This window comes from Nycticebus coucang, chromosome X, assembly GCF_027406575.1.
Source record: "Nycticebus coucang isolate mNycCou1 chromosome X, mNycCou1.pri, whole genome shotgun sequence".
In the NCBI taxonomy this organism is placed as follows: domain Eukaryota; kingdom Metazoa; phylum Chordata; class Mammalia; order Primates; family Lorisidae; genus Nycticebus; species Nycticebus coucang.
The window spans coordinates 7,077,300-7,102,814 of NC_069804.1; the positions used below are offsets into that span (position 1 = coordinate 7,077,300).

General features: G+C 46.2%; 1 protein-coding gene across 2 annotated transcripts in view; it reads right to left on the reverse strand.

Moving 5' to 3' along the window:
- The window catches only part of ANOS1 (anosmin 1), a 165,023-nt gene extending 150,531 nt beyond the window's left edge, over positions 1-14,492 (reverse strand). Inside the window, exon 1 of one of the 2 annotated variants that reach the window (XM_053579480.1) lies at positions 14,183-14,492. In XM_053579480.1, the coding sequence (XP_053435455.1) occupies positions 14,183-14,389 (207 nt within the window). In that variant the 5' untranslated portion in view covers positions 14,390-14,492. The remainder of the gene's footprint in view (positions 1-14,182) is intronic. The other variant, XM_053579481.1, reaches the window with a different exon arrangement.
- Between the last annotated feature and the right edge of the window lie 11,023 nt (positions 14,493-25,515).

Genomic DNA, 25,515 nt, shown 5'->3' on the forward strand with positions numbered 1-25,515 from the left:
GATACATTCATTCCAAGAAAAATGTATAAACTGCAGAATTATAAGCACCCAGTGTCTGGGAAGTCAGCTATGTTTTCATGGTTGCATAGATGACCTGGAATTAAATGACTTTTTCTCCTTACACAATATTTATCCAGGATTTCAAATTTCAATTTAAAATTCTACTTAATCTACTCCCAAGCATCATATGGGAATAGAAAATCTTTTAGGGGCAAAAGCATGCATAAGAGATCTGAATTTCATGCTCTAACTATAGAAATGAGCACTTTTAAACAAATTTGAAAAGGTAAGTTTTTGAAATTAAAAAAACAAATTTTTAAATTACCTTTGGGAGGATGTGGTGGGGAAGGGGGTCTCTCAGACCAGACTGTGAAGCACCAAGGAACCAAGGGACACACACTTGCACTGACTCTGTCCCCAAGTCAGCTGGCACTTCTGTGGAGCCAACTATGGTTCTGTTCTAAGGAAATTGTGTGTGGTATCACAGTACAACCTGACAAAGTGGTACTGACATCACAGCTAAGGCACAGGGCAGGGAAATGGTCTGAAAAAGAGGTCAGAGGCAAAAGTCTTCAGAAAGGAAAAGAAGTTTCCTCGCAAAGAAGTTCCAAGGAAAAGAGACTTTAGGACCAGTCCACCGAAAGAAATACCCATGCTATATATTTGAAGGAAAAGTCGGGGCATCACCAAATGTTTGTTCTTCTATTCAGGAAGCCACCAGATTCCTTAGGTGAATATCCTGAAATTCCACATGTCTTCAGAATCAGCCCTGCTAAGTACAGAGATGACGCTATTTTCCTTTGGGAGAGAGCTTCTTAATGGAGTATTTATTTTGAAGACGAACATGTCACAGGGTGTCCTGTCCTCGTGTGGTTATGTCAGGGCACAAACCTTCTCCTCTGGCTATAAACAGCAATGTCCTGTGGCTCCCAGTGTCAGTGTGGCTTCCCGACACACTCACAGAAGAGACCCAGGAGTGGGAAAGGGACAGAATTGGATTGCAGCTCCAGCTATCTGGCCTCAGACTGCGGGCTCTGCAGTACGGCCCTCTGTGGCTTGCCACCCCCGAGCCTGTGCCACTTGGTGCCACCATTCTTTATGGGCACCCATCCTTCGCCACCAGACCCAGGACCTCCAGGGCAGAAGAGTGTGCCTTGGTCTTCATTGCCACGCCAGTACTTGGAAAGAGCTAACGCAGCTCAGCCGCTCAGCGTGTCCTAAGAATAAGGAGCTCCCCAACACTGTGACTACTAGCTATTTGCCACAGAATAAAGAAAATACAGAGACAAACCCAGACAGACAGAGACACAGATATTGAAGTAGAGACGCCTCACACAGACCCAGAGACACACGCAGTGGAAAAAGTTAGAACTAGAACACCACCTTCAACAGAGGCAATCTCACCTCCCTGGGATACAGACTGCAATGTTTGGAGACAATGGTTTTGTAGAGCTGGGGGTGGGAGGGTAAGCACGAAGGGCTCTGTGGCTCAACTACTAGAAGCACAGGACAGCCCCCCACCCTATGAGAATAATCTGGTTCAAAATGTCAGCGGTGCCACCGCTGAGAACCCCTGAGCTAGATGTGCACAGACACAGCCAAATACAAGGAAACGAAACTCCTTCCCTAATTTCATGAGGTTCTTTACAAAAGGAAACTCTTCCTTCTTTCAAATTGTGGCATCATATAATAAATGGATCTAGAACCTGCCAAATCCTGCCCTGTTAAAATAGGTTTAAAAAATTGCACAACGCCATGACTCTTGGATGATAGAAAGATGGAAACTCAGACGGATGTCTGCGTGAATGCAGTTTCACCTCTAACTCTTTGGTTTTCTATGGCGATCTTGACACTTACCCAATGAATATATTCTGTCCACATTTTTTTTTTTAATTTCCTTGCAGCTGTGAGGACATGAGCTCATAAGTCTGGATATAAAAATGTGGAAATAACAAAAACAATAAAAAGATGTTCTCTGCTTTCTTTTAGACTCTGGCCCAAAAGAGGAAAAAAAGAAAAAAGAAACTTCCCAGATGTAGGCCATCTCTGGAACGATCGACCAGGTTTGGCTGTGTTGCTTTCAAAATGGCCCAGCCAAATGTCAAATTAAAAAGAGAAGAAGAAGAAAAAGAGAGGGAGAAGAAGGAAGGACAGGGAAAGGGGGAGAGAAAGGGAAGGAAGAAAAAATGGAAAGAAAAGAAAGAGAATGTCTTTCTACTCAAAGATACCATGGGCACGTCCGCCACCCCTCGGCGAAGGGCCTACTGGATCCCAAGAGCAACCAGAAGATCTGTGGGTTTCGGGGTACACATTTCACATTTCAAAGGCAAAGCTCTCTTTCCAAACAGCTTTAAAAGCCCAAAACACAGAAGGGGAAATGGGAATAAAGTGCCCACTCAAACAATAGTATTTTTAAGGGTGGCCACCACCCTGGGGGACTTCTCTGTTCTTCCCTGCCACAGACAAAATGAAAGAAACTCCTTTGGCAAAACATTTGCACAGCAATTGGCCTCCTGTTTCCTTCTCACTCCTCCTGAAAGGAATCAGCCCCTTCTGCAAACACGTGGCATTCTTGTTGTCAACAGAGGAATTACTAGTTTCAAGTGCAGAGGGCAGGCCCCAAGGCTATGACGTAACCTGCCACTCTGGCTTCATGCACATGGCAGAACTGCTGGACAGGAGTGGGGGACCCACGTGGCTGGTTGACATGGCAGCTCTGCACGGCAGGGTGGTCCTCAGCCCCTTGTTTTCATGGTTCATGTGGGGAAACCCCCACTAAGCAAGGGATAAAACATAAGAAGCAGAAGCAGGGAAAAATAGTGGACCCTGAATCCCAGGGGGGAATCTGAGTACATGCCCAAAATTGTTTGCATGGAGATTTCCACAGTCCCCGATGTGGGGATTATGATTAGTAATGGTGCTCGCTCTTGACTGTAATGGGCTTGGTGTTTGTGTTCCGTGGAGTCTGTTCATCCGTACACCCGTGTCCCTAAGATACAAGGCTCCTCGGTGCATGTGGTTTGTAAGAACAGTACTTGGAGCCGTCCCAGGGGTGGTGCGACACACATCAATACACCGCGTATATCCTGTTCAAAAATAGCTCTTGGAATTTTAAGTTTGCCAGTTTTTGTCAGTTTTCTTTCCGCTTTACTACACAAGACAACAAAGAATGTAGATTTCAAAGGAGTCCTTTTCCTTCTAATAGTGTTAATATCTAAAGACAGGGGCTGGCATGTTTGTATACATCTCGACAGGGCTGTCTCTGGCAATTAGGCATTATCAGAGAGTTAAACTTGAGTTAATAAACTTTCATTGAATAAACCACTGACAGTAACACAGCAGGGACAGAGTGAGTAGGTGAAATCAGCTTTGATGGGGAAAGTTTACGTGTCTTTGCACTGAGACTTTCTCAGCTCTGTCAGCCTTTGCTCCAGAGAATCGGTCAATTAAGAATGTAATCCGCATCGCTCCTCGTTAGATAGGCAGCTCATTTACATCAGAGAGAAGGAGGAACAGCAAAAAACATGTGGTGTGTTCCAAACATATGAATTATTAATGCATCAGAATCTAACCACAACTTGAAACAAAAATGCACAAAAACATCTCTAAATGTCACAAGGAAATGAATTCCCACCAGTTCTCTCATCCCAAACACTAGGGGGATTGATCACATTCTTGGAAGGTGATGGATTATGTTGCAAGATTAATGTGTTTCCTTTAATTAAATAGACCTTGTTCTGTTTTCATTTTCAGAGTTAGGGAATTATCACTTCTCTGGTTATAACCAGAAATTCACTATGAAATTTAAAATGTAATCAGGGATAATGGATACCATATAGAAGCAGGGAAAAAATAGTTTTGTTCTCCTAAGGTGATTTGAGATTATGTACATTTAAAGTAGAAAACATACTTGCCTAAAATAAAAATTCAGAGCGCCGTACATTATGTGGTAACAAAGTGCCGCCTTATCTATCAGAGAAAGAAGATGGAAGACAGTTCTAAATTCCTGACTTCGCTCACAAAATATTAGTTTCTCAGTTTGGTAGGGCATTAATAACTTAAAGCAGTTTACTGAATGACAAAGTAACAATTTAAAACTAAAGGGTAAACAGAATGAGAATTGAGAGCTTTATTTAATCTTCTCCTCTCTGGGGCTACTGTTTCTCAGATTCCCCTGAGGATAAGTTTTAACACTTTGGGGATTCAAGACCCCCAGTTCCTCACATCTTTACCATTCTGTCTTCTTTTCTTGGAATTTCTCATTGCCCAACTTTCATATTTTACAGAGATGCTGGAAAGAATCATACAGTATAAACACACACACATCCAAACCCCAAACGAAGGGGAAGAGAGGGAACACGAAAGCGCCGTCACAGACGTGTAAGCTACAATTACCACTTACGAACTCTCCAAACACGTCTGCTCACCGCACGCACGTGGCCGCCACGAGTGAGGGCACTGAGATGCTTGTTATTCACAGACGGCAGACATCCACCTGGGTGTCAAGGAGTTCCGCTCTCGGGAGGCCATTTCTGAAAGGATCTCAAACTTTGCTAACTGGAGAACATTCTCTTTAGTAAAGTATCAGAAGAATGGAAAAGCAAGCATCCGATACACTCAATCCTAATATGAAGCCAGTGGGCAACTCCCATACAAGAGAAAAACTCAATTCAATTCAAGATGGGGAGGGAGGAGACTGGAGAGGAGAGGAGGGAAGAGGAAAGAGGGTTGGTGAGCTCCCACCCAACAGGCACAACGTCAGGTACATGGTACACCTCCTGGGTGTGGAACACAACTGCAACAGGGACTCTACAAACAAATGCAAACATGGTAACCTAATCATCTGTACCCTCTGAAATAAAAAAAATTATAATAATAAACTTGGCTATTTCGTTAAACACATGGAGATTTCGGTGGACAAAGGCGATTTGTAAACAGAAAAACAAAATTCTTCACCTGAAATAAATAAATAAATAATAATAATAAAAATACCACTTTAGTCCTGAAAGAATGGCCATTATTAAAGTCAAAAGTCAACAGATGCTGGCATGGATGCAGAGAAAAAGATACATTTATAGACTTTTGGTGTGACTGCAAATCAGTACAACCTCCATGAAGACCGTATGGAGAGCCCTCACAGAGCTAGAAGTAGACCTACCATTTGGAAAAAAAAAAAATTCTTCACCTGAGCAATGTCAATACTGGTGACAATGTGTTAACCGATTGTATAAAAGGATACAAAAGATGATTCGTGCTTGTAATAGTTTTTTTCCCTCACTCCAACAACTTGTTGCAGCAATTTGCTTAACATGTCTTTCCTTGGTCCAGTAGAAAAGAATTCTCTTCCAGGCAGGACGTGCATGCCCGTGGGCTGGTCCTCCATATGGAGAGACCTGGAAGGTAATTGGCTTTGATGGATTCTTACTGATTGGAGGAGGGATGTGGGTGGATACCAGTGTCCACAGGGGATGGTGTTGATGGACTGACATTTTTCAAGGCTTTTTGTATGACACTAGTGAACTCTGCACCTCTGCCACCCTGTCATGGCAAGCTGCCTCCAGGAGCCCAGGACAGAGTGAGGACTATGGCCCTGCTTCCCTTGCCACTGACTCTAGTCACATTCCAGTTGATATTTCCGCTTTTTCTCTCACTGCTAACACACTGAGATGTAGGGGGGTCATTTAGTATAAATATGTAGGAATGTGACAATCCGGGCTTGAGTCTCTGACGTGAGGTCACTGTCAGAGCTTCGTTTTTCTCGTCTGGAGCAGAAACACAACAGTCCTGTCCTGGCTACGCTGTTATGAAGGTCAAATAGACATTTTATAGTGAAATGATGTTGTCAACTCCAAAACACGACGAAACGCAATGGTAAACATCTATTCATGCAGCTCAGTCACCAGAGGGGCTTCTAAGGTCAGCTCCACCCCACTGGTTCAGGACTAGGGGGCGGTTATAGGTCAAGAGTGAGCACTGCTCACGCCTCCCCAGCGTGCCCACCTGGGCTCTTTCTCAGGGGAGCGGCCGAGGGTCTTAGAGCTGAGATTCAACATGATTAGCAGGAAGCAAGAACTACAGACACACCTCTAAGCAGGGTGGCCTGGGCACGCTCCTAACCTGGCCTGGACAGCACTGGAGTTGAGCTTTGAGGCTGTCTGTTCCCTTAACTCACAGGATCCCACAGCCAGGATGGGCTGAGAAGCTGAGGCTGCATCAGTCCCTTGAGGACACTGCCCCCAACACACAGAGCACACGGGTGCAAGGTGCTGCGGGTTTACTCACGTTGCAGGCTGGAATAACTCAGTTTTTGATGTTTGCTCGAGTATCATCTCCCCTGTGACACTTTCCCTAAAAGGGGGAGCCCCTCCTCTGTGCTCTCATACAAAATACTCTCTCTCAGCACTCACTTTTGGACTGAAGACGGTGCTTTACAAGCACCTCTGAGCCCCAACTATACTCACAGGTCCCATGGACAGGGAGTGTGTGGGGGGGGGAGGGTTATTGTCTCAACCTTGAAACTGTAGCAATCCATTGAAATGAGCTGAAATACATGAAAATGCTTAAATCAGTGATTTAAAACAAAATGAGGAAAACATCCAGCACTTACTCTGTGGTTGACACTAAAATGAGCCATAAGCCAGGCAAGATGCCTCACCCTGCAATCCTAGCACTCTGAGAAGCTGAGGCAGGTGGATTACTTGAGCTCTGGCATTCAAGACCAGCCTGACCAACATCAACACCCCGTCTCTACTAAAAATGGGAAAACTGGCCAGGCATTGTGGTGGGCACCTGCAGTCCCAGCAACTTGGGAGGCTGAGGCAGGAGGATCACTTGAGCCTAGGAGTTTGAGGCTACTGTGAGCTATGACACCATGGCACTCTATGCAGGGTGATAGAGTGAGATTCCGTCTCAAAAAATAAAAAATAAAATAAAATGAGCCACAAACACAGCTTTCTTAATTGTTTCTGGGTGATCTTTATTTATTGGCCGTCTGGGATCACTCCCTTCATCCCCCTCTCTCTACCATCAGGGAAAATGTCTCTCCTCACCCCTTAGAAACAATGTGTGAAACTTTAGGAGTGTAGAAGGAATTTCAGGTTGTAGAGCTCCCAGGGAAAGAGCTCCTGGGTTTCCTTCTGAGTAACTGTAATGTCAGTGGACCTGAACTATTTGGTCACCTCTGCCTTCTTCCAAGGCCTGCTGGGGAGGGCAGTGGCTAAAGGATTTCTTTTCTCCTCATCAATTGTGCACCACACAACTATTTCAGGCTTACCTAGAGAGTAAAGAGTTTCACATTTCACTGAACTCTGGATAATGATGTACTTATATACTGGGTCCAAGACTTGAAATCTTTCGCTGAAATCATCAGGAGATAGATAGAAACCAAATTCAAAAATAACAGAAAATGTTCTGAATCTAAGTGTTTCTTAATTTAAAGTGGGTTTTCACAGTCTGCATACACTCCCAGGATCTGTTTTTGAAGGACAGTAGAAGTTTGAGGCTGAGTTCTATTCCCGCGTCTTCTATCGACTATGTGCCTAAACAATTTGTTTCTCTAAGTTGCCTGTTCTGGAAATACGAGTGTGTTGAATGGGATCACGTGTCTCTGAAGGCAGACGTCTTAGATTGGGTTTACTACAAGCAGAGATCGGAATGGGGTGTCGTGGACTTGTGATATGTTGGGGGTGGGAGGGAGCTCTCAGCAGAAGGAAAGTGGGCCATGCAGGAGAGGGCAAGTGGGGGTCCCGAGAAGGGATGAGATCTCAGCTGAAGACCTGGGTGGGCTTGAACACGCAATGCAGAGTTGATTCCAGCAGGGGGCTGAGCTCCTATATCCCCTTAGTAGAGCACCAGTCGCCAGGGCTTACCCACATCAAGGCAGCAGGATGCATCACCTTGTTGGCAGGACGGTGTCCATGGGCCCTGAGGTCAGCCCCTGAAAGGGAGCAGCTGTAAGCTATTAGCAGCTGATACGGTAGCCGCAGGGGGAGGGCGGGTGAGAGGCAGGAGGTCACCGACTGCACCTCTTAGAGAAGGCACTGGTGTCTTCGATCTATTTTCAAATATTTCAGAAAAGCCAGAAGAAATGATAGGTTGTCCTAACATGATGGTACAAAGGTAACTAAAACGTCACAAGTATTAGTTTGATCAATCAACTCTGGTCATGTGGGCGGACCTCCTGCAGATCGGAGGCTTGAAAGAGTTATGGCTATCTTTGATTAGTGTAGAGGAGAAACTAGGTCATACTTAATACATGCCATATGTTGACAGACAACATGCTTTTAAAATACAAAGCCCAGAGTAAGTTACACAGAAATGCTGGAAGGTGGCCAACTTCAGACCCCTAACGTTCTGTGAGCTGAGGCCAAAGCTGTGATCCGCTCACTTACACAGCCTTTGCAATGGGGCACTCTTGGTGTTTTCTGGTCCTATTTCATAAATAAAATGCCTTTTGACAATATGCCTGCGCCTTACCGATTGCTGTTCCAAGCCCCCACCCTCAAAATTGTGTGACAGTCAAATTTCTGAAAAGCAGTAGCAAGTTATGCCTAGATACTTCTTGGTCTCTGACTTAATACAAGTAGCACCCACTAACACTTGCATAAGTTTTTCTGCCTTAATCCTAACATTGTATATACATTCACTAAAACATAAGGTAGACTACAGAATGAAATACGTGAATTCATGTCAGATAACTATCGTAACCACCGAATTTATGATTAAGTTTTTAAAAGTGGGGACATTTTTATCTGTTAAAAAAAGTTTTAAGTGTGCACCAACGATATTACCTTCTAAATTTAAGCATACAAACACACACACATGCAAATATAATACCCTATATATGCAGATATAGACACATATGTATTTTATATGGTACATGAAGAAATGAAAAGTTAATAAATAAATAAAAGTTAATAAAAAGTTCTGTAATTTTAAATTGTTCTATTATAATCACAGTAAGATAGGCTTTCAAATCATGTTTGAGGAGAAACTCTATTTAAAAAAAAAAAAAGAAAAGAAAACCTAAACTTTGCAATGAAGAGTGTAATGTTTCCTTTAAGTCAAATGCAGTGACACACATCAGGAAATGGGAAAACCAAATTGGATCACAGCCTTTCTTTCCTGGTGACTATGTGCTGGGCCATCCAGGCAAATAACTTAAAAACTCAGTACAGGTTAAACTGATTTATCACCAGGGCTGGGTAAAGTCACTCAAAACCACTCCTCTGAGATCTGTGAGCCTGGGGTTGATTTGTAACAACTTGGTTTTTGATGTGCTAATTGTTTGTTTATTTTTCCTTGGGGGAGAGAGGCCAGTCCTCCAAGTTAGAGTGAGCTAATTGCCAGCTTCTTTCTCCTTTTTGCCAAAACAAACAGCTTCCAATTACTGCTATGGAAAAGCCTCCTTTCTAATCAGCTACCTAAGAGAGCCTATCAGTGGTACTTTACGGGGTGAATTATGTCCCATTAAGGAGGCATCTCTTAACACTAATAAAGTTCTAGAACCCTAGGGCAAAGACTGCCAATGCCTGCTATTTATCTTCCAACAGGAGTCCATCCACTTTCTTCCCAGCTCCCCAAAATCTGGCAAAGAAACAGACACACACACACACACACACACACACGCCTGCCCTCCTCTCTTGCACTCGACTATTTTTTCTCAAACGTTATTCTCTTGAGCCCACGTTGAGGACACACAGGCAGAGAACGATCAGGTCCCAGGGCTGCTCACACTTACTGAGACATGTCATGACCAAGTCCCGTCCTCTGCCCGCTGCTGGACTCTGGCCTTCCTGTGGCTCTCTGGTCCCATCTGCAATTGATGGGATTCTACGTGTATGGCAACCTTCTAGAAGGTGGGTGTTCCAGGGCCACAGCCTCCGCCCTGCCCAGTCTTTGACTCTCACTGGCCACTCACCAAACACACCCTGGTGCTACAGGACACCACCATGCCAGGACTCTGCACCGTGTACCTGCCCCGCCGGACCCTGCCTGCACCCAGCACCAGGCCCTGCAAGGGGCAACCCAGGCTTTGAGGTGTGCCTAGTGGGCACTGAGCAAAGGGACCTTACAGGCACCTGGGGCCTTGTCACCAAGAGCAGCAGATGAGCCTTGTCTCTTTTTAGGTGAATCTCCTTTAACTGGAGAGTGACTTCATGCCTTACATTTGTGGGGACATTCACAGCCAAAACCCCAGCCCTCCTCCTCCCTGGTCCTGCTGGTGGGGACAAGGCTCCAGGCACCTTCCAGATCCCCTTGTGGAGAGCCCAGGAGACACGCTCCAAAGCCTGGGGGATCCTCCTCCTCCTCTTGCTCCTCCCAACATTCCCAAGTCTGGTTTGCTGGTCCCTTCTGGCCATCTTGAGGCTCCTTCCAGGGACAAATGCTCTCATATTTGCACATAAAACTGGCCCTGAACAACAGAGAAATGAAGAGTAAGCAGCCTTCTAATGATCTCACATTTACATTTTCCTTTGAGAACAAGAAAGAAAAGCAGATTTAAAACACCATGAGAAGTCAAAAGAAGCCATGGCAGAGAGGAAAAAGTTGCACATTTTAGTTCCTTTAACAAACACTCTTTTGTGCACTATTTGAATAAGAGGCTTCACATTATTATTTCACACCAGGCCTGAAAATTAGGTAGTTAGTCCCGAAGTAAATTAACCAACTGACCAGTAAAATCCTAAGAATAGAATCCAGAATCGGGCAGCCCCCCATGACTGGGAAGCCAAACCCAGTGCTGGGGAGCTGTGCGGATAACTGACCTTCCTGGCACCTTTTTCTATCATGTGTTATTAGAAAATTATTTTAGCTCCTGCCACTTGTGGTATTTCGGGGCTTGAGTGAGACCAGTACTTGTGAAACCCCTAGAAGACCGGCCAGCCGGCACTTACCAATCCCCTGGCCAGTGTGACCACCTTTATTACCGCCACCTGTGTTATCCTGTTCCCCCACCCCTCCTTGCAGGGTGGGCACTTATCTGCTGCTCAGCACATGAGGGGCTGACGCTCAGGAGGGTGGTGGGATCTGCCCAAGCTCTGCACCCACAAGCCACAGACCCTGGCTCCACACCCACCTCCCAGGTGCATTCTCATGACTCAGAACACTTCATTCTGCTGGCTAATAGAAAAAAAAAAAAAAGGATATCCTTCCCAACCACCTCATTTGGCAGGATTTTAGCCACACACAAACGTATATTACACCCATGAACTTGAAATGACTATGTGCAAACACCCTGCACAAAGCATCACATACCAATATCGGGGGAGGTGCAGGCGTGCACCATCTCTTCCCATGACCGAAGGGCGGCACTCAATAGTGACTGGATGGGTCCAGGACTCACTTCCATTCAGTCTGACATTCTAAGCTCCTCCAGGTCAGGGGCACTGTCTGGCAACTCAGGTATCCCACAGCCCCTTTCCCAACCCTTGGAGTCAGTATTGAGTCCCTGGTGTTTGGGGCCATGGCTGGCAGCCACCATGTGCAGGTGGAGCAGAAGCAGCCCACAGACCTGGAGCCACCAGGAACCTGCATCGCCCTGCAGCCTTTCTGCCTAGGGGCTGCCGGGCGGGGCAGTGTAAGAGACTGGGGGACTCTGGCTGCAGACCATGACATGCCAGCCTGCTCCCCAGGGCCCCTCCAGCAGGTGCCTGCAGTGAGGACTCTGAGTCTCTGCTTACACCCTGAGTGCACAGGTGAGGTTCTTCTGAGCCCAGGTGGAGCAGCCGACATGGCACTGTGACACACCTTCCTGGCACCTAGGCTGCAGGTGAGACCAGCCTTAAAAAGAGGCCTTAGGCTGTGCAAGTGAACAGGCCCCAACCCAGAAGCAGCCTTCTGCCTGCCCTCACCTGCAGGCCTCCCGTGTAGGGTGACCCTGACAGAGGGGCTCTTCCTACAATTTCCTATAGACCAGCCTCCACATATAAATAAACAAATACCACACATAGTGTCACAAGCTGGCTGCAAACCGATTCCTCCACCATCCTCCTAATTATTTCTTTTTTTTTTTTTTTTAAAGCAGGAGGTGGGGGACAGGGATGCTTGGAGTTTTATAAACAGAGTATGTTTCTGTCTTTTCAAATCTTCATCCCTGCGATTTAGATAACTAGGCTGGGCATGATCAGGTTAGGGGAATCCTGGCAGAATGGCTCTGCAATTGATGACAAACACAGCAGTTACCAAGTCCTAACTGAGTAATTTGCAGCTGATTTCACCCCCAGCTAATTAAAATGTAATCAGGATTGTCTGGCAATGTTCACTCTGTGGGCAGTTTGCTTCAGAAGAGAATTCACGCCAAAGAGACCACAGAAAGCCTTTCATGGAGGTTGGCTCGATCCAAACTGCTTCTTTAGCCACTGAAACTGTAAAACAAATAAATTACAACAACTGACAATTCAATGAAAAGGGGGGAAAAGGGAAAGATGATACTCTTCTTCCTGGGGAATGGCCTGTGCTGTTTCGTTTTGTTTCCCGTGCATAAAATGTCTTCTCAGGAAAGTGGCTGGGGGCTGGGGGCGGGGAGGGTGTTACGAAACCAGGTGCCTGGGAACTGGCCCACTCCTGTCTCTATCTACAATTTCCCAGTATTTCCCTGCAGGAGGTGAGCACTGGTTTTTCCTTCCCTGAAGACCCAGGAGAGCACCCCAGAGACTCCCTTTCTTGGAAACCCACAGGGAATCTGTAGCCTTGGGGCCACGTGTGACTTTCTGAGTGCACACTCTTGACCGCACTCCATTTCTACAGAACAAATTCTTTTAATAGAGAAATTGGATTCGGAGTGGGGCTGCCCTTGGGGGCCAGGGAGGCCACACCGCGCCTTGAGGCCGCAGGTCTCCTGCCCCTGCTAGACGCCGCTTCTCTGCCTTAGAACAAACGGAACTACTAAGTCCGCACCCACCAGCTGCACCCGCCGGCTCCGTCTCTGCAGGTCCCAGTCTTGAGCTCTTTTCCTGCTACTAGCACGAAGAACATCCCTAGGGCTGCAGGGAATCCGCCCTAACTCCACCGGCACTCACATGGCCCGCGCGGACAGCTCAATGCCCTGGACCCCTTGGAGGCCGGTGTACCCGCCCGGCGGGAGGGGCGCGCGGTTCGTTCCGGAGCAGAGTGCTCGGCTTCCAGCCCCCGCCCGACCTGGGGGCCCTGGAGCCCGGCGCCTCCTCTCCACCTCCGCAGTTTTCCCTGAGGCGAGAATCTGGGAGCTTGGAACAGGTGGGCACCTAAGGATAGAGGCGAGAAGGAGAGGGCGGGTGGCTGGCAGAGGACAGAGATGGGCGCGTGAAGGATGGTCTCGGAGCTCGCGCTCTCCGCTAGGCTGCGGAAGGCAGCGGCTGGACCCGCGCCCCCCGGCACCAGGGTCTCAGCGCAAGTCCCGCGGGGCCCGCGCCACCGTGCAGGGTCCCGGCAATGCCCAGGCGCCGGGCGTGCGGCTCCCGGAGCCTCCTGCCTGCGCGCACCCTCCTCTGCCCTCTAGCTGCGAGAACCCGCTGGGTTGGGGAAGACCTGGGACTCGTCTCCGCTAAATCCTGCATCCCCTGCCTTTCTTTCCTTAGCCTCAGCAATAGTCTTGGATCTTTGGGACTCCGAGTGGAGGCGCGCACACACAAGCACACACCCCCCCCAACACACGCTCACACAAATGCTGGAACACACGACTCGGCCCAGTGCCTGGCTGGGGGCGCGAAGGTGGCGCTCCGGGCCAGCCGAGTGAACAAGCCACAGCTCAGACGAGACAAAGTGCCGATCCGCCGGCACCTGCGGGAATCCGGCACGTCGCGCGGGTCTCCGGGCGCAGCTTGGCCCGCCTCCCAGACTGGCTCCCAGCGCCGGCGCCTGCGAGGGTCCCGGAGCGCCCGAGAGTTTGCGGGACTCGCCCGGGCGGTCTGGCGCGCTCCAGTCCTGGGAAACGCACGAATCCACTGCCCTACCCTCGTCTCCCACAAAACTGCTCTTCCTCCCCAGACTCTTTGCCTTTGACTTTCCTCAGGGAAGGAGGGAGCTGGGAGCAGAGGCTGCGGGCTCCTGGTCGTTCGCCAGCCGGGGGAGGCTGCGAAGGCGGGTCGGAGCGCCCGGCTGTAAAATCCACGCCGAGAGAAAGCCGCGGGCAGCTCGCGGAGCCGGGCGAGAAGTTCGGCCACCGCGGCCGGGGGAGGACCGGGCGCGCGGGCGCCCCGCGTACCTGGAAGTGCTGGAAGAAGGCGGAGATGCGCGTGATCTGCAGGCTCAGGCACCTGGAGGCGCAGCGGGCGCGCTGGACGCTCCCTGTGGACAGCGACTCGTCCAGCCGCCGCGCGGCAGCCGCGCCGGGGCCGGCGGCCAAGCAGCCTCCGGAGGCCGCCAGCCAGAAGCAGAGGGTCAGGGCCGCGCCGGGCGCCCGGGGCACCATGGCTCCGGGTGGCGGGCGCGGGCGCCGGGCGCTGGCCGAGGCTCCCAGCTCCGCGCCGGGGCCGCACTGCTGGGGACCGCGCGGCCGCCGCAACTCCGCCGGAAAGTTCAATCATTCAACTCCGGCCGCAGCCAGCAGGGCCGGGCCGACCTCCCTCCCCGCGCTCCCCCGAGGGGTGGGGTGAGGGTGACAGGAGGCCGCGCCATTGGCTGGGAGCTGCGTGAGTGACAGGGGGGCCGGGCGCAGGGCCAGTGGGCAGGTCTGAGCGGCCGCGCGCCCGGGCGCTCCGGGGAGCGCGACGCCGAGCGATCCCCGGGTCTCCCGCGGGCGGGACCCCTAGGAGTGCGCCCCCGCGGTCCACAGCTCCCCGCCCGCTCCCTCCGTGCAGGTGGGCGTCAGGTGTAAGCAGGCCGAGACCGGCGAGGAGAGGCGCGCTCGGGGCCCCCAGGGGCCTCAGGAAGGCCTGACCCCGCGACCCTAAGTAGTCTGCTTCCTCCCCACTTTCTACCCCGGGCCCGGGCTTTCCCCACATTTCAGAGTCCCTTTGCCCAAGTAGTGGAAACTGAAATAGGCGTTAGGTGGAGAAGAAAGGGGGAGGGGAGTGGGCATTCGCGGGACGGTGCGCCTAGGACGTTTCGCTCCTCCTCCTCCTCCTGCTCCCTGCCTCCCTCTTTCCCTCCCCCTCCTCCTCCCCTCCTCCCTCTCCCCCTCCTCCCCCTCTCCCTTCTTCTCCCCCTTCTCCCTCTCCCTCCTCCCCTCCTCCTCCTCCCTCCCCTCCTCCCTCTCCCTGCCTCCCTCTTCCCTCATCAAACTCCCTCCCCATTCCTTCCTTCACTCCTTCATCCCTTCCTCTCCTCGCCCTCCTCCCTCCCTCCCTCCCTCCTTCCTCCGCTTTTTATTATTACCTGGCAAAGAATCTGAGCCAATCGCTAGCCACATTTACAGCCACACAACCTTGTTTCCTCGGGTGTCTGTCTGCCTCTCTGCTAAGCACTGCACGCCCAGGGTGAGTGAGTTATTCCAAACAGGATTCCTTTGTAAACTCTTTTATTCCCCAGGATTTGCCCCAAACCTCTTGACTTGGCCATTTTAGCTTTGAAATTGCCTCTCTGTCACCTGTCACAGCCTAACCCTGCACCTGTCACTCAAGCCCACTGCTCTGGGAGTGGAGAACAACCGACCCATCCATCCCCCTGTGTGCTGACCCATCCATCCCCCTGTGTGCTGACCCATCCATCCCCCTGTGTGCTGACCCATCCATCCCCCTGTGTGCTGACCCATCCATCCCCCTGTGTGCTGACCCATCCATCCCCCTGTGTGCTGACTCATCCATCCCCCTGTGTGCTGCCATTGCCCATCCTCATACAGAATTGCACTGACTCCTTCTGGAACGTGGCCTGGCCATCAACACGCAGCTGAGCACGGCTCGTGTGTCCAGACACGCTCACCAGTCCCACTCCAAGATTCCTCTTTGCATAGAGCCCATGTGAGCCTTTTCTCCAAATTCTCCTCTTTCTCTTCTACACATTTATCTCTCTGCAACTTTAAGATCTTAGCACATCAACAATTACAGTGACAACCACCTACCATCAACACAGCTAACCTGTCTATGACATGGTCTTAAGTGTGTATTTCTTCACACAGCTTAAATCAGCAAAATCAATAGAATTAATTGTCCTCACAGCAAATTAGAGGACCAAGCTGTCTTGTTCAAAAGATTCCACAGGTTGAGCGAGCATCGTGGGTATGCAACCCAGACCACTGTACAGAGTCCCACTCTCAGAAGCACCCACACTTGGTTGAATGTTCTGTCCTCACCATCTTTTATTTTTTTGAGACACAGCCTCAAGCTGTCTCCCTAGATTGAGGAGACAGGTCACAGCAACCTCCAACTCCTGGGCTCAAGCGATTCTCCTGCCTCTGCCTCCCAAGTAGCTGGGACTACAAGTGCCTGCCACAATGCCAGGCTATTTTTTAGTTGCAGCTGTCATTGGTGTTTGGCGGGCCCCAGGCTGGATTCGAACCTGCCAGCTCAGGTGTATGTGGCTGGCGCCTTAGCTGCTTGAGCCACAGGCACCGAGCCTGTCATCACCATCTTAAAACACATTGTAGTTTTTGAATTTTCATTTTGCCCTGAGACCTTGAAGATTATGTAGCCAGCCTTGCCTATAGATTCTAGGCATGAGATGACTGTCTTTGGGCCGGAAACCTAAAACTCTAGACGTGAATCAGCTCCCATGAGCTCAATGATTTTTTCTGAGCTCCAAGATGCTCAGAATTGCTAATCGGAATCTTTTTAAGTGTGTTAAACATAATTAATATTGACTGAGAGTAAAGAGGCTAACCACAGTGTCCCCAAGCTCAAGTGTGTATAATGCCATGTGTCAGAGTGGAAGATGACTTCTCAGCACAGGGATTGTCTTCTAAAGGCTGTTTCATTGATGAATTACTAAAAATGTTTCCAAAGCTGTAGGATATCCCTCCCGTGTGTTTATTTTGAGTTTTAAAATTAAGGAAATTACTTGGTCTTGGTGAAGGTGAGGATACTATGCCCACCATTTTCTTATGGTAACTTTGATCTATAATTTTGCATGTTGCATCGTGAAATTTATATTCTAGAAAAAGAAATCATAAGGAGATGCATGCTGAGCTTTCAAAAACACCTTTTGAACCTTCAAAGGGATCACTTTCCTTTTTAAAGCAATATATGTGCCACTTACACAATCCACAGAATATTCATTTCCATGAATAAATGCATTTTATAATAAACCACAAAAGAGAACAAGCAATTGGTTGAACACAAAGCTCGGGCTTAAACATATAGTCCACTTTCTTATGTTAAAATAACATTTGCAGTTACACTGCTGTCTTCCTTTAGAATTGCCACAGACATCCTCTATGATGATGCCGGCCTTTCTCATATTATTTATTTTTACTGCAATTTAGAGTAACCTTAAAAAAAGTTCTAGTTAAGTCAGAATAAACAGTCGATAATCCAAATTTCTATGCAGCCCACTTGTGTCCCATTTATTGCAAGCTCACCTTGCAAGTTGACACCTGGAACTTTTGCCGGAACTGTTAGGCCACACCTTAAGTTCAGGAAAGCCAGCCACAGCAGAGGAAAATCTTCAGGATAAATTGCAGGAAAGATGGGCAAATAAGTAGATGAGTAGAAAACTCCAGGTACAGCTCTCAGGAAAATGCTTAGTATGTCTTTGTCTAATTCTCCTTAAACCCCACCAGTAACTGAATTTGTTTAGAGAAGAAATGAGCCTTACGCTGACTTCGGTTTCACTTAAATAGACAAGCTGTGGGTGGCGCCTGTGGCTCAAGGAGTAGGGCGCCGGTCCCATATGCTGGAGGTGGTGGGTTCAAACCCAGCCCCGGCCAAAAAAAAAAAAAAAATAGACAAGCTGTACATTTAACAAAGGCAGGAGGAAAATGCCCTCCCACTAAAGTATATATCCCACTAAAAATGGAGCAGAAATTTTGATTTAAATAGCATGTATGACTTAACTTAGAGTACTTTTTATTATAGGTATGTGTGTGTTCATACAGATTGCACAGACCCATCTGTTTCTTAACCATCACTGGGACCTATTTTTCCCAATATAGTTAGCCAAGATTCTGTTGGCTCATTGTTTTTTCAAACTAGCAACCTGTCTTAAAAGGTTTTCCAGATTTGGTTAAGGATAAGGCATGGAAGAATAAATGTAATCTTTTTCTGAAATGCCCCTCTTGGAAAAGCAAGTTGACAACTCTAGCTAAAATTAGGGAGGAATAAATATTTAAATTTGACAGCACTTTTGAGTCCTAAGCAGGACACCCTCCCAGACCATTGGTTATCAAGGACCAGGATGTGAGTGGAATGCTACAGGTGGGTCTGGAGCCTCCTTTCATGATACAATAGCTTGCATCTTGTCTGAGAAGCTGCAGGAATTCACTTCAGGAAAATTCAAAAGTGGGAAAACTCAGGAAATGCGCCCTTGATTAGTGCTGGCCCAAACCTATATTTCCACGTGGGCAGGCTAAATTCTCAGAATGAGCTAGCAGGACTCTGCCAAGTCTCTTCTTTACCTGGTTTCCTCCTCCTCGGGACTTAATTCCTTCTGCTCAGCTTTCGATTGCAGGATCCAGGTAATAATAAGAACGCTCCTAAGAAGGAAAAGGAAATCGTGAAAGGGGGAGCCCAGGATATAGTTAAGAACAGAATGGATAAAGGTCACATCTGTATCTCTGGCAACGTGGCGTCAGGCAAGAATGTGGTGTAGCACCCTGGCAATGTCCCCATCTGGCCCCTGACAGCCCATTCAGTGACTTTACACAGGACAATTACTGCTTTTTGCCTAGGGTCTGAGATCCCACGTACTCCAGTTTTCACAAAACAATGTCACCTGCATTTACAATATTCACCTTTCTTTCATCAGCTCGCAAGTTAGACCCCATATTTGGGGATACTTTCAGCATACCATACAGTTTTCCCCTTCAAAGAGATTATACAAATTTTGTTGCAGTCTGTACAGTTTAAGGGTATCCTTTTTATTAATCACCTCGATGTTTACTAAGACTTTACAGCATCAGAAATTACTTTTGCACACTGAAATCTATGTTAACGATATTTATAATGGTTCCTGCAAAATACATGAAGAATTGTCACATGCTATGATTTCAATCTCCTACTACTTCTAAAGAATGTATCTCCACTGCCCTTTGCCTCCCCTCCTCCAGGGTCCCCATCAATCAGTGTTAAATTTGCTGCCTGTTCTGCATAAGTGTTCTAGGGTGAGCCAGCAGTGAAGGTTTATTTCTGCCACATTCATTACTAAAATTAACATAATTCCTAAGGAATCGAGTGTATCAGAGTGGGCATTTTCATGCAGCAAAGGCCCTGGTGATGTTCCACCCTGGCTGCTCTTCCTGCCCCAGGACCCCACCCTGGGAATGTGTCTGTTAGGGTCCGTGATGGCCTCTGTTATTTCAGAGTCTCCCTCAGCACAACAGCTGCTGGGCCAGGGAGGGCACTGGTTTTTTGACAAAGGATGTTTGATGCCAGCAAAACTAAACACTTGCCCCAGTGACTAGGCAATTAACTAATTTTAACCTAATTCTAATGTTGGCAACACCACAAGCAACCACAAAGAATCAGGACTCTTATGTCAGATTTTATATGTAAGCTGTAGATATTAAAAACATACATGGTTAGAAAAAAGCTAATAGTCAAATGTGGGAAGCTATTTAAAATATTAAAAGTAACTCGTGTATTTCTGGTTCTTGATATGACCAAAATATTACTGGCTTGCCCCCCAAATAAGCATTTGGGAAAACATTAGGCAAATTAAAAGAAACATAAATTTAACAAAATCTTAAAGGATATAACTTTTATATTTCTGAATTCTGAATGGCCTTCTGTTCATGTGAAATGCATAAGATACTTTTCAGTAAATTGTCACTTAAAATTTTCTAAAATAAGACTTTTTAAGCTCTATTTTCATTGAATTTCAAATAAACAATCATTTTTTTCTGACTTTCATTTCTAAACATGAAAGGAAACGTACAAATGCTCTTGAGAATTACTGAAACAGTATTCTGTTGAAATTCTTAAGTAGGTCTTTCTTCTCTGCTGTTTTCAAGCCCTTGGAAATTCACATGGAGCCCTGTAAATACCAACAGATTTGGAGAAAAGCTTCTGAAAAGTAGAACAAGCAGCTTTTAACAGGAGACAGCGCCACACCCTGGCCACATACATAAAATGTGAAGGAAGGACAAAACCCTGCATCTGTGAAAATCTGACTTTAGGAATGAATTGTCCACTCCAGGGTGTATCTCTGCCTGGGGTGATCATGCCATATCCTCACTTACAACAGCTGGATTAATCCCAGTGTAGACTGAAACATAGGAAGGGTTTCCTATGTCCCTGCCGCTGACCTAAATTAGGGAAATCAATGTTAACAGTCTTCAAACAAGTTTTATCATTATTATTATTTTGAACTTTCCAATACTTCTCAAATTATTTCCTGTAGAATTACATGACAGGCTTGGCCCCTATAGCTCAGCGGCTAGGTGCCAGCCACCTACACCAACCCGGGCCTGCCAAACAATAATGACAACTACAACCAAACAATAGCTAGGTGTTGGGGCAGGCACCTGTAGTCCCAGCTACTTGGGAGGCTGAGGCAAGAGAATCGCTTAAGCCTAAGAGTTTGAAGTTTCTATGAGCTGTGACGCCACAGCACTCTAGCAAGTCTACCGAGGGTGACATAGTGAGACTCAGTCTCAGAAAAAAAGAATTACAGACAAAGATGGACTGCCTATGAGTTATATTTGTGGAGGCTTCTATGCAGAACAACTTTTCTGCAGCTCGTATATGGCTTGTGTGTTAGGATTTCATGAAACGGAGAACATATGAACAATTTTGCCAGCAGGGGAAATGAGTACAGAAAGTTGACAGCTTTTATCCACCTGCCCTGGAGTGGACAATTTATTGGCCAGGACTGGGAACACATGTGTAGGTCCTCCTTCTGCAGTCTGCGGCCTCATTTTTTTTCTTTACAATTTCTAAATTGTCATATTCCATTTAGAACTTCTGCTCAAGATGCCTGAAAGCAAAGTACAGTGGCTTACTAATAGCACAAGAGCTATCTGAAATTGTGACGTCCAAGCCCACACCCTTCATCAGGCCACACCCCTCTTCCCAGAATGCATTTGGTTGGCCTAATGCTGAGGCCCTGGTTACACCTGCCAGCTGCTCTGGGGGGTGGGGGGGATACACTGGAACCTGTCCCCCGTGCCACAAAGTTGATACCAGAGCCTGATGCAAAACAGAGTCGTAGGCAAAACATCTTCAAATACAAAGCTTAAGGTGACAATATTGGTTTACCCTCCAGAAAAACCTGAATATGCCCAAGAAAGTGAGAACGGAAATCCTTAAGCCATTTTCTGAGATGATTAAACAAATCAGGGGCCAGATCAAAGATGAATCTAGCATTAGAAAAAATACGTTTTAAAGAAAGCATAGAATGTATTAACTACAAAAAAAAAGAGAGAAATTTTTTGATGCATTTGGTTACATTAAAATTAAGGCATTGCTTATCAAAGACATCTTAAGAAAGAAAAGGCTGGTTATAAAGGGGAAGAAAATATCTTCACAATAAATGCAACTGACAAAGGATTAGAATGAGGAATATGGAATTGATTCCCAAAAATCAGTAAAAGGAGCACAAATGGACAATGAGAAAAATGGGCAAAAGTTATGAACAGGCACAGACAGAAGAGGAAATATTATCTATAAAAGGCATACAAAGACCTGTCCAGAATCATTGGTGATCAGAAAAAAACATACCTAAAATAACCCACCACCACCATTTTTTTGCATCCTCAGCTATAATTTAAAAGTCTGACCCTGCAGATTCAGAAATCTTGCAGTGCTAACTCCTTGGACAGCAGGTGGGTCCTCAGTAGTTTACACTTTGCTGGTGGGGCATCAGTTAATGCAATGACTGGAGAAGAGTCAGATGTTACTTCCCAAACACCAGCCACCTACATAGCTTGTTTCCATCTCTTGTACAACCCAACCGAGGTTTTTGTACATGTATCATCAAAGCCTTGGCCAAGCAGATAACAGAACAGCTCGCATTAGCTAGACTCTGAATAGACCACCCATCCATGAGAGATCCCGGGTGTAAGCTCTGGTGTACCCGCATGATGAAATATTGTGTAGCTGTCAAAATTAATTAATACATATGAAAGAAAAATCATAATAACGTAACAGCAAGTGAAAAACAGTGCCAAAAGACTGTATATGGTAGGATATCCTCTTTACACAAATAATGAAAATAAAAATGTAAGTAATGTATGCAATAAATCTATATTAAAAAGGAAAGAAAGTAGAGCATTTGACATAGATTGCAGAATCATGGTAGAGAAAACAGGAGGATGGGTTTTTCGTGAAAGACTTAGGTTTCATGAGTGCTGAGGTATTTGCTGACATCCGTTATAGTTTCAATAATAACTAAGTAATAGTTCACTGAATAGGTGCAATGAGCTATATCTGGAATGAAGGTGAAACTGTCATGCACCAGCAATTATGATTTATCTAACTTTTTGTTCCTGAAACTTAAAAATAGAATGAAGTCAAAATAACAGTGTCAGATCTTACATGTTTGTTTAAGAAGCAATGTAGGGTTCCAAGATTCTGCAACAACATTAAATGTGTTATTTGTTGAAAGAATGAGTCAGATAGCAGTATTTTTTTTTTCTGGATTCAAAGTCAGAGAAGAATATGGCTTAGTGATCGAATGTTATTCTTGGGAATAATAAAGAACTAAAAGGCAGTATTTGGGTCACTGAAAAGTGTTGACCTTGAGGATGAAATAGCATTAGACTTTGTGGAGCTGTCTGTAGTCCACAGTAAAATAATATTTCACTGTCAGAAAAAATTAGAAGGCAAGTGTCCAGGGGAGGAAATTGAGTCATGGGGAGAATGTGAGAGTGCCATGGTTTAAATGACCCACCTTCAGAGTCCACTGTGGAGAATCTGGTCTTCTGTGGGCCCCACTGTGCCTGCCCATCAGGAGGGAGCACCTCATTTTCAGCTCTCCACTCCCCCAGGACACATAAATTTGAGGATGAATAAGAGTGCTAACTGACTGGGGTGAGGGAGATCACACAGAGAGTACATGTGGTGATTGTAATGCCTTCAGATTTGAGATTCAACCAAAAGAATATTTTTCCCTAAATTCAAATGGCATATTTGAGAAAAGTTCTGATATTTAATAAAAATGGTGGGAAACCCGTAGTTTGCTGATGTCAACACCATTGACGTCTTGGACAAGATTATTCTCCGTCTGCTCTAAATGTCTAGCTGTTAGTGATTTCTATTCTGCCAAGATTTCTGAAAGATATTTTAGAAGCAGTTCTAGAACCATCGTCTCAGACTTTACAGTTACATGGACTGTATTGATTTTTTTTCTTCACGCTACATGGCTAGTCTAGTGACTATGAAATTTCAGTCAATTTGGAAAAATTTGGGTCCACAAAAAAAGTCATAAAACCGGAGACATGAAAATGTTGGTAGACAATTGTTAGCCAGGCTTCCAAGACCAGCACACCCCCCCACCATGACTCACTAGGAATGAATGAAATAAAGTGCAGGGGACCTTTTACGAGATGATTATAATGTGTGTGCTTATCACTGCAAATGCAAGGTCTGCCTTTATAGCTGTTATGAAGTGTCAGTAGATGGCTTAAAATATTCTGAGTTTCACGAAGTTCCCCGTAATTTATAGCTTTCATACGAAAACTATAACCCAATTATAGCCTAAGAATATGGGGAAAGGGGAAAGGGAGGGGAGGGGAGGGGAGGGGGGAGGATGGGTGGACGGAGGGTAATCGGTGGGATCACACCCACAGTGCATCTTACAAGGGTACATGTGAAACTTACTAAATGTAGAATATAAATGTTTAAACACAATAACTAAGAAAAAGCCAGAAAGGCTATGTTAACCAGTTTGATGAAAATATTTCAAATTGTATATAAAACCAGCACATGGTACCCCATGATTGCATTAATATACGTGGCTATGATTTAATAAAAAATAAATTTTAAAAAAAGCTTCTTTGTTATAAGGCTCTTTACCGTTTCCACCCTCATAAATTGGTATGACACTTTAACAGTTAGATGTGTTTTTTTCTTTCTATACACTGTGTTTCCTGAGAATAACCAAATAGTTGACTACCTCTTGTAAATATATACTTATATTTTACATGTTTATTTGTTTAATATTCATAAACAGTTAAATAAAAAGGTCGCTGGAATTTTGTGAAAATATTGGAATAGGAGTACACTATTCATCCAGGATTACATAAATCTTAGTATAAAATCTTCTCCATTTGGCTTGATACTTGTTAAGGAAGAAATCATAACCTGCTGCATTGTTTAAAACTTTGGCACTTTAGAATTATCATTTAACATTAACAAGTCTGCAGAGGAAATATCATCATCTGAGTCCTACAGACGAGGAAATGAAGTCTCTCGTCCTTAAGGGGAATTAAGTTATTCACCCAATGCACACAGTGGGTAAGTGTGGAACTGTGACCCAAGCCCAGGCACAACTATTTTGAAGTCCATGACCACAGAGATTGAGGGGAAGAGGAAAACAATTGGGAGGCAGAATAAATTTACTGATTGCTTCATCTATAAAAACTTGGAGTTAAGATTAACATTAAAATCTTGCACATAAATAAAAGTAAACACTAAAATATTATACTCATACCATTCCAGCAAACTGCTCCCAAGGATGACACTAGATTGTGAGGATACACAGGCCAAACGTCTAGGGGAGAATTGACCACTGGCCGTGAATGTCTGAAAACATGGGCTGGGCAGTGCATGTGGCCGGAGTATCCTGCAAGGATCACAGATCAGGAGATCTACAGGTGGTCCCTGAGTCCAAAACAAAGGTCCCCAAACTACTGCCCAGGGCCCAGATCTTGCCTGCCATCTGTTTTTGTAAATAAAGTTTTATTAGAACCCAGACACACCCCTTCACTTCCATATTACCTATGACTGCCTTTACCTCACTAGGACAAAGTTAAGTAGTTGAAACAGAAACTATATAAGCCACAAAGCCTAAAGATGTATTGTCCTTTATAAAACAAATTTGCCAAACCCCAGTGTCATGCAGACCAGTTGTTGGGCAGTCAGCTGTCCTCGTGTGGGCAGAGCCTAGTTTTCCAAACAATATTGTTTTATGTGGATTCCTGGCACATCTGCTCCAAAATTTATCACCCCTCACACCTTCTGTGACTCTGCTCCGTTCTGTCTGTTGGTTTAGCGGCTATCCCAGGCAGGCTTCTGTTCCATAATTGCCTGCCCTCCTGTTCCCCAATATCGGCCAAAGGCAGCTTATAAAGCACAAAGCAGGAAACGGCAGGCCCCACACTCTGCATTTTCTGAACTCCCAGTCCAGTAGATCAAGTCCGTCCTCCTTTTCCATGGCCTGATCTCCCATCCTGATGGCTCCTGCCTCTCCTTCCATCTTTTCTCTCCCATTGCTCCGACCACTCCAGCCCCCAAGTGTCTCTGACACACTAAATCCTGTCTTTTCCTGGCGAATCAACAGATGCCT